Source organism: Eptesicus fuscus, chromosome 16, assembly GCF_027574615.1.
Source record: "Eptesicus fuscus isolate TK198812 chromosome 16, DD_ASM_mEF_20220401, whole genome shotgun sequence".
In the NCBI taxonomy this organism is placed as follows: Eukaryota; Metazoa; Chordata; class Mammalia; order Chiroptera; family Vespertilionidae; genus Eptesicus; species Eptesicus fuscus.
Window position 1 is genome coordinate 67,666,567 of NC_072488.1, and position 18,235 is coordinate 67,684,801.

Here is an 18,235-nt window from a genome sequence, read left to right on the forward strand (position 1 = left end):
CGCCCTGTAATCAGCGCAGCGGGTCAAGCCGGGCTAAGCCGGCAAACCACCGGTTTTCCACGAAATAATTACATTTCTGTGGCTCCCAGACATGCGCACCTCTAACCCTGAAAACAGAGGAAGATGTTTCTATTTCGCGCCGGGGAGGGAGAGGGAAGGGCACTCAGCGTGCAGCCAGCTCCGGTGGGAAGGAGCGCGCTCCGGGGGAGCGGGGGCGGGGGGAGCGGGGATGGGGGAGGTTCGGTGGGGGCGGGGGACCTCGAGTCCCGCGGGACGTCGAGGCGCAGAAAGTCCTGGACGAGATCCGATGACTCTTGGGGGGCTGAGGGGGACAAAGTGAGGCTTTCCCCACCTCCCCCAAGCTCCGCAGCGGGCTTAGGGCGGCGGCGCGGGGCTGAGGCGTAGCGCCCCCACCTGCGCCGCCCGGCGTCCCCTCTGACCCCCAGATTGAGGCGCCGCCCCCAAGCGCCCTGAGGGCCAGGCGTCCCCTCGGAGAAGCCGGCGCGGGACAGGGCGCCACGCGTGGGTCGCGCCGGCCCCTCCACTGGATGGACGCCCGACGCTGCCTCCGGGGCGGGGACAGCGGCGGCCACCGTGCGCCCAGCGCGGCGACCCCTCCCGCGGCCCGCAGGCTCCGGGGCGGCGGGTCCCGGCGCGCGGTGGCGGCCGAAGGGAGGCGCAGCTGCCGCCCCCGCGGCCACCGGGGCCCCGTCGCCCGCGCGCTCGGGCAGGTGCCAGGTGCGCGGTGCCCAGCCCGGCGCCCGCGTCCTCCCGCCCCGCCGCCAGGGCGCCGCGCCCGCCCCGCCCCCGCCCGCGGGCCGCCCGGGGCCGCGCCTGCAGCTGCGGTCGGAGAGCCGGGGCCGGGCACAGGCCGGCGACCGGGGGCGGAGGGCGGCTGAGGGTGGCCGAGGGCTCGCGTGGGGACCGAGCCGGGAGCTGCGGAGACCTGGCCGGCGGCGTCTCGGGGCGCGATGCGCTGAGCGCCGGGGAGCCGCGCGCGGGGCCCATGGAGCCGGCGGGCACCGGGCGGCGCTGGCCGGGGCCGCCCGCGCCGCTGCTGCTCCTGCTGCTCCTGCAGGTAGCGGGGCCGGCGGGCGCCCTGGCCGAGACCCTGCCGGGCGCCAGGGCCGTGGGCACCAGCGCCAGCCCGCCCAGCCCCGCGAGCGTGGTGGCTCCGGGGACGACGCCGCTGGAGGAGAGCCGGCTGCCCGTGTTCACCCTGGACTACCCGCACGTGCAGATCCCCTTCGAGATCACCCTGTGGATCCTGCTGGCCTCCCTGGCCAAGATCGGTGAGCGCGCTGGGCCCGGGCGGGGGCGAGGGCCGGGGGTGCTGACCTCTGCCTCGGGGCCCCCTCCCCACCGACGAGGGCAGGGCGACCGGTGGCAGAGCTCTGGCCGGGAAGGGTCCCGGGACGAGGTTTCCTGCTTTGGGTTCTTCGTGGGCGCCGCCCGGCAGGAGCCCCCCCTGAGTGAGGGCTGCTCGCCTCTGCCTGTCCGCCGGTGACAGCCCTCCGCGAGGCCACACCTGCTGCTGCGGAGGCCGGCGGCCGCAGCCCCGCGCCCGGCCCGGCTCGGGAACAGCCGGCGCTGGAAGGAGACAGGGCCCCGCGCGGCCCCTGCCGGGCGCCGGCGCTGAGAAGCGGGAGGCGACTCGCACTCTCCTCCCCGCTTTGGGCTGAGGCTTCGACTCTCCAGGAAGCGCTTTTCTGGGGAGACAGGCCAGGGAGGCAAGATGCATATTTTAAAATAATCAACCCACTTTTCCAACTGCCTTTCGCTCTCACTTGGAAAGCAGACTCGGAATGTCTCCTCTCCCTCCCGTCCCCGCCGTCCGCGCAGCTCTGTAGTCTTTTGTTAGGATTGTGGTGCTTTACATTGTTTTTACTTTATATTTTAAATACTTTTTATCTGAAGATATGTCAGCCTCTGTCGTAATGATTCCAAAGGGGTTAGGGCGGAGGATGTGCGTGCTCCCGCCTGTTTCCGCACCTGCCTGTGCGGAGCGCCGAGCCGGCGAGCAGGCTGCGCGGGACCCGGGCCTCTCGCCCCATCGCCTAGGGCCTGCGGGAGGGCCTGCGGGAGGGCCGGGCACGCGTCGGCGACCCTAACAGCCGCGTGCTGAGCAGGGTGCGACAGCGGGAAAGGATGGCTGTGCGGGGAGGCAGCGATCACTTCCTCGCGCAAAGGATGCTTTATTCCGGGTTTTCAAAGATGGCCAGGCTGGTCCGTGGAGAAGAAAGGACACCCCATTCCAGAGAGGCATCAGCAAAGTCGCCCTGGAGGGAAGTGCCAGGCAGGGAGAGGGTGGTTTGGGGAGGTGAGCGGGAGGGAACTTCCCTGTCTGATTGGATTAAGTAGATCCTGTTACTGGTGACCAAGGAGGCACCTGCTACTTAAGGTTTTGCCACCTTCAATGACCAGTGTTTGCTTCCACCTGAGAAGCAGGGTGAGCGCGGAGGGCCTCCTCCCGCAGTGACACACTCAGGCCGCCGCCTCACAGCAGCCGGCAGGAAGGACCCACACCAGTGCTCCCGCTGGTAGAGGTGGACACAGAACTCACAGACACGCCGGCGCTGGTAGAGGTGGACACAGAACTCACAGACACGCCGGCGGCGGCGATCGCAGCCTCTGTTCTCTCCACCAGCCGCCGGGAGGGCTGCTTCTGCCGGTTCCCATTACTGCATCTCTGCTGCCATTTCTATTCAATTACAACTCTTTCTTCTGCTCTTCGCTCCTGACTATTTTAATCTGATTAATCACACTAATAACAGCTGCAAGTAGCCACTTAAGTTCGTTACGTCTCATTTTCACAGCCATCCTGGGAGGTGTGATGGCCTCGTTTCTCCTTGGAGGGAACTGAGAAATGGAGAGGCCGCAGGCCGGTGGGGGAGCCGGAATCCACCAGGGCTGCCTGTCCTGGAGGCTTGTTTTGTTGTGCAGGTTCACGGAGAATAGATTGTGTAACATCCTTAGGATAATGCTGGGCGTGCAGCAAACACGGGGGAGTGGGCGTGGGAGTGGCACCTGTGACCGTGGTGGGCAAGTCTGTTTCCCAGCTCCAGGTCTGAGTGCCAGGCTGCCCATCTCTGCTTCTGCCCCAGCTCCGCCTCTTCCAGGGGCTCGCACTCTGTGGGGCGCCTCTCCCACCCTTTTCCTATCATGATCTCTTCATCTCCTGTGACCTTACCACATTAGCGGTGCGGTGTTTTATGAGAAGGGATCTGTGCTGGCCATAGGTGCATTGATCTGCCTGTTATTTCTGGCCCAGCACTGGCAGTTCTCCGGGTCTGCCTGCCTCCCCCAGATGCCCAGCTTCTCTGGCTACTATTTCCTCTTTCCTTCCTGCCTCTGGGTGGCACAGAGTTAGAAGTAAAGACAGATGCTCATATCTCCCGCCAGGAGGATCTAAGCAAAGAGGGGCCTGAGTGCAGACAGCCGGGGCTGGGGGAGCGGAGAGCTCTCAGAGCAGAAAGTGGTTTTAGGCCGCAGAGCTGTCCCTGGGGTCTGGTCTTGATGCTCCTGTGTACAGTCCTGCTGCTGCCGCTGCTCTGTTCCGGGGCGGCCTGGGGGGCGGCCCTGTGCTGTGGGACACTTTCCCCGGCCCATTAAGTAGTCATTCACTTTTTATTTTAACTGTTGCAATGAAAAAAAAACACTATTATTTTGGGTCACTTGCATATCTTAATTTGCTCCTATTTGGGGAGGATGATAAATTGAGCTGTGCAGAGGGACATAAGGCTATGAGGTAACAGGAATATTAACTCATACAAAATGCCATGGTTTCTATTTGTGGCACTTCAATGCCATGTGCCTGGTGTACCTGAACTTACCTGCCCCAGAGATCCTGGAGAAATATTACCAGTGCTTAATCTGAACCAGGTTAAACAGGTTGCCCCAAAGGGAGGTTTCTAATGACATTTGTAGGAGGTCAAAGCACTGTGCTGTACAGATGAAACTAAGATATTACGTTATGTCAACTGTAACTGAAAAATAAAAAATTAAACCATGCCTGATGGTGAGTTCAGAATAGTTTTCTGGTTTGCAACACAATAGAAACCTAGAAAAATTACAGTCACAAGTGTTAAATGAGTCAATTTTTTCATTGCTTTACCTGATTTTTAGGGAAAATCAATTTTCTAATTATTTGGTTTAAAAAATTCTGTAGTAATAAAGCTTCCTAAAATGATGAGGATGAGGGTGATGAGGGTGTGTATGTATATATGAAGTAGGTCACATAAATAAAAGAACATAGAAAATTTAGTATAGCTTTGAAAAGTTTTTAAAATTTTGGCAAGAAACATCTCCCAGTCTGTTCTTCAGTTCAATCCTCACGCATGTTCTTTCATTTTAAATGTTTGTCTTTTGAGTAAGTTGGGTTTTTTAACAGTAAAAATGCCCACTTTGCTTGGTCAGTCCTGTACACGGGGTGGGGTCTACAGCCCAGAAAACAGGGGCCAAGAATTCAGAAGAGAAACATTCTCTGGAGCATGAGGCTGGCCCCTCTGCTCTCTCCTGTGCAGTGGTCAGTGGATCTGTCCTGAGCAGGGACCAGGCCTGCGCCCCTCTCCCTGCTCCCCTGCCCCGCCCCGCTCTGCCCCTCCACCCCCCAGGGCTCAGGGCTCAGGCTGGCTCACAGCCAGAGGCCCCTTCTTTGTCCTCAGGGCTCCCGTGCCCCTCACTTCTCTCCCAGGTGTCAGGACCCATCCTGCCCTTTTCACTTCCTTTGTCCTTAGGATGCAGTGTTTTCCACTTCCTTCCATCCCCTGGTCTTAAAAATCAGATAAACTTGTGTTATTATTTTAAGGAATGACAAAACAATTTGGTCCATGACTGTTTCCCCTCTGGGCTCCAAGCTGATCTGAATTTGAAATATGAAACCAGTTCCCTTAGATAATACCTGCCTGACTTACCCAGATCTTGATCTCTGAAGAAAACAAAAGAACGATCCTTGTCCTTTACCTGTTTCTCGTTGTCAGAGTTGGTTTTCCTGAGCTCGCCAGCTGGTTGGTGAGATGAAGCTCACGGTCTCCCCCTATTATTTGACCCACATCTCACTTGGAAGCCTGGCGTTCCTGTGGGCACCCGCTGGTTCCTGTGGACCCTCCCTGCACAGCCTCCCTCTCCGGGCTGGCCAGCCCCTCTTTCTGTCTGCAGGATGGCTCTGCAGCTCCCGGGCTCTTTCCGAGGACCGCGTCAGGTGCTTTCTTTAGAACTGTAACTCTGGCCTCTACCCCAGGAATCGTTTTGTACCTTTTAAAATAATAGCATATTATTACTATGAAATAAGATTCCACACCAAAATGTTGCTTTAGCAACTTTAACAATTACACTATTATTTATCACTAATGGGATGCTTTATTTATTTATTTTTTGCAGAATTCTCTCATGTGTCTTGAAGCCCTAAGATGTATACAAAAAACCTTTTGTATAAGTGTATTTGTTCCCGGGAGGGTTGTAAAACTCACCTGTAAAATCAAGTGAATTTGATGGTTTGTGTATGGATAGATTTTCACCAATGATCGAATTGTAAGTTTTCGTCATGTAATTTGGATCTGCTTTGTGTAGTTTGGACCCTCCAATAGGTTTTCATTCATATCCGCAATACTGGCATATCCCAGACATGCTATCAGTGTGTCTTTGTTGTTGCTTCTGCATCTCCCTTCTCTTCCGGATTGTTTCCTTTTTACTGAAATAAGTTCTTTAGTGGATACTTCAGGGATGGCCTTGAATGATAAATTCCCTCAGTCTTTGTCTAAATATGTCTTTACTTTGATCATTTTCTTGAATAATTATACAACAGTCCAGGGGTTGAGTAATTACAACTCCGTTGCAAAACATTATTTCATTATTTCCTGCCCCCTTTTGTTGCTAAGGTGAATTATGTTGCTACTCACTGGTCTTTGGAGTTAATCTGACTTCTCTCTCTGCTTGTACTTAAGAGATTTCATGTGGTTATTCTGCTATTGCCGTGGTGTGTCTCAGTATGAATTTATTTTCTTTTTCTCTCTTGAAATTTGTTGTGCTTCCAAGTTTCTTAATGCTGCTCTCTGTTTGTTCCAGCTACATTACCTGCAGTGTGTTTCTACTCTGTGGTTAACCTACTCGACGGAAATCCATTTCAACGATCTTAGCATTTAAGCATGTTTGGTCCTTTTCCAAGTTCTTCTGCAGTTTGTTCTTGCTCTTTATTATGTAATTATAGATTTCATCCTTCTTTTCATTATTTTATTTAAACTATTTTACTGTTTAGATTGTTCTGTTATTTCTAGTTTTTTGGGTTGCTAATTCATATGTCTATCACATCTACTGACTTTCCCTTTTATGTATTACTAGAGGCCCGGTGCATGAAATTTGTGCACTGGGAAGTGGGTCCCTCAGCCCGGCCTGGGTCTCACAGTCCGGAGCCCTCAGGGGATCCAGGGGGAGCAGGCCTAAGCCACAGTCTGGCCACCCTCTGTGGGAGGTGACAGGCGGGCCGATCAGGCAACTGCACCAGCCAGCAAGCAGTCAGCCCCGCTCCCTGATCACCCCTCCACCACCGCTGGTCACCGCCGCCCCTAATTGCTGTCCCCTTCCTCTGCCTGCTGGCACCCGCCTTGTCTGGCCTGGTGCCGCCTGCTTGCCAGCCCGCCCCTCACCAACGGGTCGTTCCACCATTTGGTCTATTTGCATATTAGGCTTTTATTATATAGGACTAGAGACCCAGTGCATGGATTCATGCACCAGTGGGGTCCCTTGGCCTGGCCTGCAGGGATTGGGCTGAAACTGGCTCTCCGACATCCCCCGAGGGGTCCCAAATTGAGAGAGGGCAGTTCTCGGGTGACGCACCCTGGAATTGGGCTCCCTCCTCTCTGGTTCCGGGTGCTTAACCCAAGAACCGCAGCTGCCAAGTCACTGCAGCTCAGCAGCTCCTGCATTGAGCATCTGCCCCCTGGTGGTCATTGCACGTCACAACTACTGGTCGGACAATCTAATGGTTGGAGGGTCGCCTAGGCTTTTGTATGGAGAGAGTTTATAACATGAATGATAGTGCGCTAGCTTCAGCAGCGGACGTGCTCCGGTGGCCCTGCTTCCCTGAATAGTGAGCGGTTCTCACAGCATGGTTAGAGTGTCTGCTTCCTGGGACCTCCCTGGGCCTTAGGGTCAGCTTTTCTGTCTGGTTTTCCTGTGTGAGGCAGGGACTGTGAATACAGACCTGACGCAGGTGTGTGGTGTGGCCCTGGAGTCTTACACTTCACAGGTGACATTTCCCGTTGCCCGAGCCCATGAAGAGTTGATGTGCTTCCTTTCATTTTTCCCTGGCTGCACTATTTGCTTATTTAGGACAAAGTAGCTCTTTGATACTCAGGAATTTAGGCCGGAGTCCTTCCCTTATTGGACTGAAGTCAGATTTCTTGTCCTCATGTGGGTGCTCAAATGCCAGGTCCCAGCACATGGGCGGGCAGTACCTGCATCTGGAGTTCTGGTTCATGGCTTGAAAGTCAACCTACATCTCCCACTTTGATTTTTCTCCATTTATCAGCCATTCCAGGTTAAAAAAAAAAAAAAAAAAGTGCTGAGCACGGCCAACTGTCAGTGCTGCCGTTTTCAGGGGGCAGAGGCTCCGTGGTCCACACTGTGGCTCCGTGGCCTTCCCATGGCCTCTAAGAAACGCTCTCCACCTAATGTTGCAAGTCCACAGGCATGTTCTGCTCATAGAACGTTACCACGGATTCTCTTTAATTTAAGGTAAAAGTAACATGTACGTTTCTAGCCCTGCAGGGTGTGGAGGTATTTGCCTTTGTTTTATCCTCTATGGCTTTGCACATGTCTAGAAAGGACATAGCAGGCAGTTGACGGGGTGTTGGGAAAGTCAGCCCCCGACTGGAGGAGGGAGGCTGTGTGTTAGCAGCAGTTCAGTATGCACCTGTGTTCTCGCCCTGGCACGTCCTCACACACTTGCTTCTTATTCAGTTAGTGGAAGGAGGACCTGGGGCTGCTGCTTCTGTTACTATTTCCATAGGGATCATGGGAGGGGGAACAATCTATAACAAAGAGTTTTCTCTCAGAGCAAAAGAAGCGTAAGCCAAGACAAACATGTGTTTATTATGTTAAAGAGATGTGTGGGCATGGGCGTATTGTCATTCCAAATGAGACATGCACAATTACAGGTTACTCTCTTGCAATTACATCTTTAAATATAATGAATCATAATTGATGTGCTTCCTGGAATAACCCTGCACATTGTTCATCACTGTGCAAGCCCTTTCTAATCTAGATTTAAACAATTCTTCCCTTATTTGAAGCTGTGTGTGTCTCTCTCTATCCAGTAATTCCAGAGGAGGCCTGGGCCCGCCTCGGAAGGCTCTCCCTGTGGCTGTGACAGACCGTAGTTTTAAATGTGCATTTCATGTCATTGCTTAGTGTTGGCATACAAAGGTCATCTGCGAAAGTAAGAAAAGAAAATAAAATTCACAATTATATGTAGAAATGTCACCTGCAAAGAGACCAGGTTACACATGCCCACCTGCATGTGAGAGCCTCTGAAAGGCTTGTTACCCGGGCAGCCCCCCGCGGGGAGCCCCAGCTGCACTCCAGGCAGCGCCGTCCTGTTCGCGAGCTGGTCTCCAGGCCCAGGAGGAACCTGAGCAGAGCAGTGCCTCTGAGCAGAGCCTTCTCAGTGGCAGGTGGCAATGGAGGGCGGAGATGGTGAGACTGGCTAATCCCCCAGCATGATTTCTTTAATAAAATGCAAGAGCTCACAATGGCAGAGCATTCTCCATGCCAGGTATCTGGGCCCAGTGCTTCCTACTCATTATCTCGTTTAATCCTCACAGTGGCACTGGGAGGCAGGCACCATTATTATCCCCAGGTTTAAAAAATAGATGAGGAAACGGGTTTTGAGAGCTCAGGGAGCATCCAGGGCACTGCAGTTCTTGAGAGGCAGGGGGGAAGGGGAGACTGCATCCTGCCTCTGGAGAAGAAGGCTGACTCCAGACTCCTGTCAGTCATCACCAGAGCTCCTGGATGTGTCTTACATCACCTCCTCTTCACCGGGAGCCAGAGCCTGGCTGCCCCAGAGTCTCATGCCGGCCCTCATTGCCTCCAGTTGACTTGTCAGGTTGTCATTATAAAATCAGACAATAATGACAGTAACATCCCGCCTATTCCATGGGGTCATTGTGTGAACCCACTGAAATACACCCAGAAGCAACAGCAACCCCAAAGTTAAGATCATTCTGACCTCACAACTCTAAACTAGGCAGGAGAGAGAGAGACAATGAAATGGAGTGTGGCCTGACTTGGGGGGAGTATGGGAGCTGAACTTCAGGCTAGAATTTTTGAACCTTGGTCTAGTCCCATGGTCAGCAAACAGCAGCTCACGAGCCACATGTGGCTCTTTGGCCCATTGAGTGTGGCTCTTCCATAAAATACCACGGCCTAGGTGAGTCTATTTTGAAGAAGTTTAAGTTTAAAAAATTTGGCTCTCAAAAGAAATTTCAATCGTTGTACTGTTGATATTTGGCTCTGTTGACTAATGAGTTTGCCGACCACTGGTCTAGTCTTTTCCACCATCCATAACTTTGGGAACGTAGAATTCTAATGCCTTTTAAATATATGTTTATCATGTTAACTAGAGGCCCGGTGCACAAAATTCGTGCACTGAGGAGGGGTGTCCCTCAGCCCAGCCTGCACCCTCTCCAATCTGGGACCCATTGGGGGATGTCCAACTGCCAACACAATCCGGGACTGCTGGCTCCCAACTGCTCGCCTGCCTGCCAGCCTGATCACCCCCTAACCACTCCCCTGCCAGCCTGATCGATACCTAACTGCTCCCCTGCCTGCCCTATTGCCCCCAACTGCCCTCCTTTGCCAGCCTGGTCACCCCCAACTGCCCTCCCTTGCAGGCCTGGTCACCCCCAATTGCCCTCTCCTGCAGGCTTGGTTCCCCCCAACTTCCCTCCCCTGCAGGCCTGGTCCCCCCCCCCAACTGCCCTTCACTACAGGCCTGGTCTCCCCCAACTGCCCTCCCCTGCAGGCCTGGTCTCCCCCACAACTGCCCTCTCCTACAGGCCTGGTCTCCTCCAACTGCCCTCCCCAGATGGCTTGATCGCTTACAACTACCCTTTCCTGCCAGCCATCTTGTGGCAGCCATCTTTGACCACATGGGGGTCGCCATCTTGTGTGAGGTTGTGAGGGTCAATTTGCATATTACCTCTTTATTATCATGTTAATGATTCATAGATTAAATGTTCAACCCATATTAATTTTAATAGGCTAAAGTCTAACCCCAACAGATTTATAGGAGGAAAGATGTCATATCTGTCATATTATTGCACCTGCATACAGACTTATTGAATTGCACATGTACATATGCACATACAGACACATGCATACATGACGTTCATTAGGACGTCGCTTCATGAGGGAAGGGCCTTGTGTGTGTGACTCACTGTCCAGGACAGTGTGGCACATGGTAGGTTCCCCACAAATAATCACTGAGGAAATGAAGAATAAATATCTAGAGATACTTTCTGTTTCATCTCAAGTCAATCATGTAGCAGTTAAATCACCCACACACCATGGTTTGTCCAGGAAGTCCACAGTTTACATTTGTTATTCTAGCACATATATTAATAGCATACCCTTTCACTCTCAAATATATTATTTGTCTGATAAGTTATTTGGTCACTCTACTTCTAATGCATATTCTGCTATTGCACATACTTCGGTAACTTAAACTCTATTGTCTAAAATCTCAACTCTGTCACTTAGTCCCTGTGGACTTTGGGTGAGTTAACAAACCTCTCTAACCTCATCTGTAAAATGGGACGGCAATAGTAGCCTCCTCCTAGGTTGCCGTGAGGACAGAGTGGTGCGCTCACTGAGGGGAGATTCGGTTGGCGCTGGGTGGGGAACAGGTGTCTGCAGCCTCTCCGGAGCATAACCGCATTTCCTTGCACCGGGAGCAGCTGTTGGTCCCGTTGGTAGATGGTCTGGGTGTCCCTGCCCCTGCTGTTGCTGTGATGCAAAGCGTTCTCTCTAAGTCACACGGCTTGGTTTCCAATGTTACATCACATTAAAAATTCACCTGCCAGCTTTCCTAAGTGAGTTCCCAATGGGAAAGGATCCCAGTTTCTGTCCTGGAAACTGGCAGGGTGCAGCCAGGCGGGATAGTGGGGGCAGCAGAGGGGAGCGTGGTCTCCCCGGGAGCAAGCTCTCCTTACCCAGCCGCACACCCGGGGCTGAGGGCTGCACAGCAGCGGCAGGGCCCCCGACACGCCACGGGTGGAGGAAACACGTGCTTTTCAGATGATCTCCACCTCCCCTGGCACTTTCTGTATAAACAGGGTTTCTGTAGGAATCTAGGGAGGAAAGCGTTTAAAGCAAGTGCTGCTGAAGGAGTTATCGCTGTGAAACCGTTGGGCGGCCTCTCCTTCCCAGCGTGGACGCAGAAACAGCACTGAGAGCGCGTTCTCCTCACCGCACCGCCCAGGACTGGGGAGGAGACGCCAGGAGACCCCTCCGTCCCCTGGTCTCCAGGGGATTCACTACGTGCCACTCGGTCTTCTCCGGAGAATGGCATCATCCTGTGCATTCTCTTGTGAGCTGCCTGGCGAGACAGGACACTGTCTCACTGGGGGAGCTCACAGTTTGAGGGAATTAGATAACATCTCTGCCAGAGAGAAAAGCACCTGCCCCCGTTTCTTGGCACCCACGCTTGGTCTCTGCAGTGCTGCATCGCTCTGACACGGGTCCCTGAGCAGCTGTGTGCTCACTGCCTGTCCTCCTCACGTAGAGACTCTGGGGACAGGGGCTTGGTCTGGGTCTACCCCTGTGGAGCTCAGTGTGCACATAGTTAAAGCTAACGAGGTCCAGGATCTCGATAACACTGTTTTATATTTTCAGTTGTTTCACATCTGTCATCTACTTTGATTCACAGTTTTTATTTGTTCACTGCTGACATTCTTTCATGCGCTCACAGTCCAGGCTCTGCTCAGGGGTGCTAACGGTTTTGCAAAAGGAATTTGGTTCACGTGACAGCTAACTTATGTATTTAATGACTTCACTTCCTCTTCAGGTTTTTGTTGTTTGTTTTTTCTTTTTCTTTTCATTTCCAGGGGAGCTGTTACCATTCCTAAATCTTCTAACAAATGCTGTAATCGGCAGGCCTCCAGCCCTCCATGTTCCCACTAAATACGTTAGTAGGTTTGGTTATTGTTTTAATGAAACATAATAATTACGATGAAGCTGGGGCCATGAGAATTCCTCAGATGCACCCATCCTGATGCTCACTGAGACGCCTTTGGTCTCCGCACAGGAGGCACGGGGATGTGCAGAGACTGCCGAGCTGGCCATCTGAAGCCAGAGAAGGCAGCGCGAGCCACACGGGATGGTCCGAGGGGATTGGGGAAATAGTGCGATCCCCTCGTAGGGCTGTCCTCGGTGTCGACCCGCCCCATGTGCAAGTGGTTCCCTCCACGTAAAGGACTGCAGTTGGTGTTGGCAACCACTCAACTGAGAAATGAAATTAGGTAGCGATTGCTGGCGACTGTGCAGGGTTTTTACTCTGTGTTGATCTATTTATTTTAAGCAAGTGGTAAATTCATTTAGAAGTCAGGATCTTAAAGGAATAAAAACCAAAGAGAAAATAAAATTCCAACACAAGGTGGTGGGGAGGGTGGAGTAGGCTCTCCGGGTAACCTTGTCCAACTCAATGACAGCAGTAAGCAAACAGCAAAACCCAATTGGCATAAATTATGTACTACCACATGGGTTGAAAGTATGACAAATCCTAGGCCTTAACATCTAGCCTGGGGCAATAAAATAAAAACTGCTTTCAACTGTTGGCCTGCATGGAAGTTTTGAATCTAGGTTACAGTATCCAGTGGCCTTATCACCACCCCCAGCCTAGTGCTCCCTCCCTCCCCTCTGTCCCTCCCGCAGCTTGACTATGCAAAGGGTCACTCAGAAATAGTCACCAGAACTTAACTGCTCCCCGAATTATGTCATCCCCCCTAAATAGTACACTGGCAAGTTTTACCCTCGGAACACTTTGTTCAAATCTAATCTTCTTGCTCAAACCCCTTCATCTAATGGTGTCACTAAATGAAAGAAGGAATAAAGAGAGGGAGGAAAGGAGAGGGAGGGAGGGAGGGAGGGAGGGAGGGAGGGAGGGAGGGAGGGAGGGAGGGAGGGAGGGAGGAAGGGAGACAGGCAGGCGCCAAGAGGCTGATGGGTGGCACTCTGAGGGTGAAGATGTGGAGTCCTGTGGGGCTGGGCAACCTGCTTCGTGGCTGTGAAACCTAAACGTGCAGCCCTGGCCCGCTCCGCAGGAGCTGTGGACGGTTTCGTGCTGCAGCCCCGGAAACACGAGACGAGGACTTGACTCGCCCAGTCCGGGCTGCATCCCTGCTTCCCCAGCGCAGATCCTGTCCCCGCCTGGCAGTCAGCAGTTCCCTTGGCATCTGCGGACCTCACTGGGTGTGGGAGGCATGCATTTCACACTCAAACGTAATACATGCACAAATGCTTTGAACGGTGCCCAGTGTCTATTTCCTGAGGACAGCGAGGGTGCAGCGAAGCCAGCGGTCCCTCAGGCTGTCTGAGGGCCTAGGAGTTTCCATCTTGGTTTCACTACTCATGGGCATTTTGCAAAATTGTATAACACAAGCCTCCTGTTCCTTCTGTTGGCTGCCACAGGATCTTTTCCCAGTGCAACAAAAGGTGCCCTGTGGGCTGGCCGTTAGAGGGGAAGACCCGATGACCAGGAGAGAAACCAACACGAGTGTGGGGCTGCTCACGGCGCGGTGGGCTGTGGGCCTCGGAGACCTGAGCACAGGCGACAGCCCGGCCTTAGACCTGGGGGCCGGCAGCTCCATGCACGGAGGGAGGCCCAGGAACACAGCCGCGTGGCTGGAGGCAGAAGCCCAGCCTGGAGGGCACACAGGCTCAGCCATGGGCCCTGCACAGCGCGCTCCCACAGCCCAGAGGCTCCCGCAGGCTGGGATCAGGCCACAGGCTGGGATCAGGCCACAGGCTCCCACAGGCTGGGATCGGCCCACAGGCTCCCACAGGCTGGGATCAGGCCACAGGCTCCACAGGCTGGGATCGGCCCACAGGCTCCACAGGCTGGGATTGGCCCACAGGCTCCCGCAGGCTGGGATCGGCCCACAGGCTGGGATCGGCCCACAGGCTGGGATCGGCCCACAGGCTCCCGCAGGCTGGGATCGGCCCACAGGCTGGGATCAGCCCACAGGCTCCCACAGGCTGGGATCGGCCCACAGGCTGGGATCGGCCCACAGGCTCCACAGGCTGGGATCGGCCCACAGGCTCCACAGGCTGGGATCGGCCCACAGGCTCCCGCAGGCTGGGATCGGCCCACAGGCTGGGATCGGCCCACAGGCTCCCACAGGCTGGGATCGGCCCACAGGCTGGGATCAGCCCACAGGCTCCCACAGGCTGGGATCGGCCCACAGGCTCCACAGGCTGGGATTGGCCCACAGGCTCCCACAGGCTGGGATCAGGCCACAGGCTGGGATCAGGCCACAGGCTGGGATCGGCCCACAGGCTCCACAGGCTGGGATCGGCCCACAGGCTCCCGCAGGCTGGGATCGGCCCACAGGCTGGGATCGGCCCACAGGCTCCCACAGGCTGGGATCGGCCCACAGGCTGGGATCGGCCCACAGGCTCCCACAGGCTGGGATCGGCCCACAGGCTGGGATCGGCCCACAGGCTGGGATCGGCCCACAGGCTGGGATCGGCCCACAGGCTCCCACAGGCTGGGATCGGCCCACAGGCTGGGATCGGCCCACAGGCTCCACAGGCTGGGATCGGCCCACAGGCTCCCACAGGCTGGGATCAGGCTCGCTAGGCAGCTCCCTCTTTCTGCTGACCCTCTGATAGAAGTATATTGACGAAGGTCAGGCAGTGGTTGGGTGGGGTTTGGTCTTTGAATGGATTGAAAAGAGAAAAGGACAGCATCTGAGAAGAGAACCTATTGAACTCTGACAATTGCGAGAGTAAGTGAGGACCCGGTGCGGTTAACTGCAGAAGCCCACCGGCAGCAGGACGGAGACACTGCCTGCGCCTGCCCTGCAGCGAGCCCAGGCTGGCGTTCCCGGCAAGGGGAGGCGCACTGGGTGCAGAGCACAGGAGATGCTGCCTATTTGAAGGGTTTCTTTGTGCACACTAACCCGATGTTCGTAATTAGGCCAGAACATCTATGTTTCTGAGGGAAGCCTCTAAAGCAGGATTCTGTATGTGTGTGTATACATATATGTACATGTATGTATATATGTATATATTTTTTTAAAATCTGATTCATATTATATTATTGAAGAGCAATTTTTATGGACAGATTATCATAAGAAGAAATAAATGTATGCTTCCTGCAATGCAACTGCTGAAGCAAGCTCAGCTGGAAAGACTGGTGTCGAATGATGGTTTGACTTTCTGCTGACTTTGAGACTGCCAGCACACCAGAAGCTGGGAGAAAGCTCGGGGCAGTCTCCCTCACATTCCTCGGAAGTGCCACAGCCGCTGATAGCAAGAATAAACGTCTCTGGAGTCCATGCTGCCAACCTGTCCCTCCTCGATCTTCACAAAGGAGAATGTGACCCCGGAAGAGCCTGAGCTGAGGTGGTTATTTGAGCAGGAAGTAGTCAAGATGGTAAAGTGCGGCCTTAGTTTTGACATTTGAAAGCTGGTTAGTGGCCAAGGATCTAATGTAAAATTCAAAACCATGAATAACTCTAAATACAAAGGGAGGAATAGGATTTATGGAACAGTACAATGTTTATTTATTTACTACTAGAGGCCCAGTGCACGAAATTCCTGTACGGGTAGGGTCCCTAGAGGCTGTGGGCTGCTGGCCGGGGCCTCCCTTCATTCCACGCCGCCCTCTGGTGGTCAGCACACATCATAGCGAGCAATCGAACTCCCAGTCAGTTGAACTCCCAAGGGGACACTTTGCATATTAGGCTTTTATAGATATAGATTTCCTCACTGGCTTTCCTCAAACTGCTTATCTTGGCAAGGAAGATATTGATTTGCTTTTGACAGGACCAGTATGCAAATTACTATGACAGGTATACTTTACATAATGCTAAATTGCCGGTCTATTGTGAGCATTGGGACCATAGAAGTGGCCGCCCTGCCGGCGGGCAGGCAGGCCTGTGGCCGTCCCCTGACTGGAGCAGACTCCCCTGGAGCCTATGCAGGCGCGGAGGCACAGGTGGGAGTTGCTCACTGTAAGCGTTCATATGTTGGCCCAGCCACGTGACCGTCAGAAGTTCATTCGAGACTGGCCTGCCCCGAACTGTTCGCTCCTTTCCAGGAGCTGGGGAGACTATGGGCTCATGATCAGCATGTGATCATGTTCCAAAAAGGAAAGTAAATAAATTAAAGTGGTGACATGCTCTCCACCATTGATAAGGTGGGGACCAGGAGGGAAGACCAGGCTGGGCCGGCAGCGGCAGGAGCACCGGCTTCTTGTGCTGGTCAGGGTGAGGTCACATGGCAGGCAGGGTGTTTGCAGTGCAAACTCTAGAATAAATAAGAATAGCTAGTCTTAGAATATCAGTAGATTCTCAGGTCTCATATAAGAGGCACTTTCCTTTCAAAATATATCTATACTAATAAAAGGATAATATGCTAATTAGACTGGGTATCCTTCCTGACAAAGCCGGGGGCATGGCCAGCCTGCAAATTGCCCGCAGCCCCTCGCCCAGGCCTGCCCCGCCCCCAGCGGGAACCCTCACCCCAATTGGGGGCCTCCTTCAGAGCAGGCCAGCTGGCCTGTGCACCAGGCCTCTATCCTATATAATAAAAGGATAATATGCAAATTGACCCTAACGCAGAAGGACCAGAATGACCGCTGGACCAGTCACTATGAGGCACAGTGATCACCTCTTAGTCCCTTTCCCTGGCCAGCAGGCTTCGATCACCTGATGGCCACCCGCTGTGGGGGCAGGAGCAGCGAGCAGGCGGGAACAGCCCTCTTGGTCCCTTTCTTTTTTTTTTTTTTTTTTTTTTTTTTTTTTAATAAATCTTTATTGTTCAGATTATTACAATTGTTTCTCCTTTTTTCCCCCCATATCTCCCCATTACCCGGTTCCCTCCCCTCCGTTGTCCTTATCCATAGGTGTATGATTTTTGTCCAGTCTCTTCCCATACCCCCCACACAGACACCCCTTTCCCCCTGAGAATTATCAATCCACTCCCATTCTATGCCTCTGATTCTATTATGTTCACCAGTTTATTCTGTTCCTCAGATTTTTAATTCACTTGATTTTTAGAATCACTTGTTGATAGATATTTGTTGTTCATAATTTTTATCTTTACTTTTTTCTTCTTTTTCCTCTTTTTAAAGAATACCTTTCAGCATTTCATATAATACTGGTTTGGTGGTGATGAACTCCTTTAGCTTTTTCTTATCTGTGAAGCTCTTTATCTGCCCTTCAATTCTGAATGATAACTTTGCTGGGTAGAGTAGTCTTGGTTGTAGGTTCTTGCTATTCATCACTTTGAATATTTCTTGCCATTCCCGTCTGGCCTGCATAGTTTCTGTTGAGAAATCAGCTGACAGTCGTATGGGTGCTCCCTTGTAGGTAACTAACTGTTTTTCTCTTGCTGCTTGTAAGATTCTCTCTTTGTCTTTTGCCCTTGGCATTTTAATTATGATGTGTCTTGGTGTGGTCCTCTTTGGATTCCTCTTGTTTGGAGTTCTATGCGCTTCCTGAACTTGTAAGTCCATTTCTTTTACCAGGTGGGGGAAGTTTTCAGTCATTATTTCTTCAAATAGGTTTTCAGTATCTTGCTCTCTCTCTTCTGGCACCCCAAAAATTCGGATATTGGTACGCTTAAAGCCATCCTGGAGGCTCCTTATGCTATCCTCACACTTTTGGATTCTTCTTTCTTTCTGCCTCTCTGGTTGGGTGTTTTTTTCTTCCTCATATTCCAGCTCTTTGGTTTGACTCTTCGGGTGTGGTGGTCTACTCTGTATATTCTTTATTTCAGACAGTGTATGCATAATTTCTGACTGGTCCTTTTCCATTTGTTTGGTATTCTCATTAAGGTCCTTGAAGGTCTCTTCAAGTTTCTCAGCGGTTTTTAGAAGATTCTTGAGTAACCTTATAAATATGGTTCTGAACACTGTGTCGTCCATTAGTTGGCTTTCATCTATTTCTCCTACTTGTGACATACTTCGATGTCTCCACATTTTGGCTGCCTCCCTGTGTTGATGGAGTGG

The 18,235-nt window shown here is 52.8% G+C and overlaps 1 protein-coding gene across 1 annotated transcript in view; it reads left to right on the forward strand.

Annotated features, from left to right (window-relative positions):
• Positions 1-1,006: 1,006 nt before the first annotated feature.
• Positions 1,007-18,235, forward strand: part of SLC9A2 (solute carrier family 9 member A2) — a 130,682-nt gene continuing 113,453 nt past the window's right edge. Inside the window, exon 1 of the mRNA XM_028128170.2 lies at positions 1,007-1,292. Within this exon, the coding sequence (XP_027983971.2) occupies positions 1,007-1,292 (286 nt within the window). The remainder of the gene's footprint in view (positions 1,293-18,235) is intronic.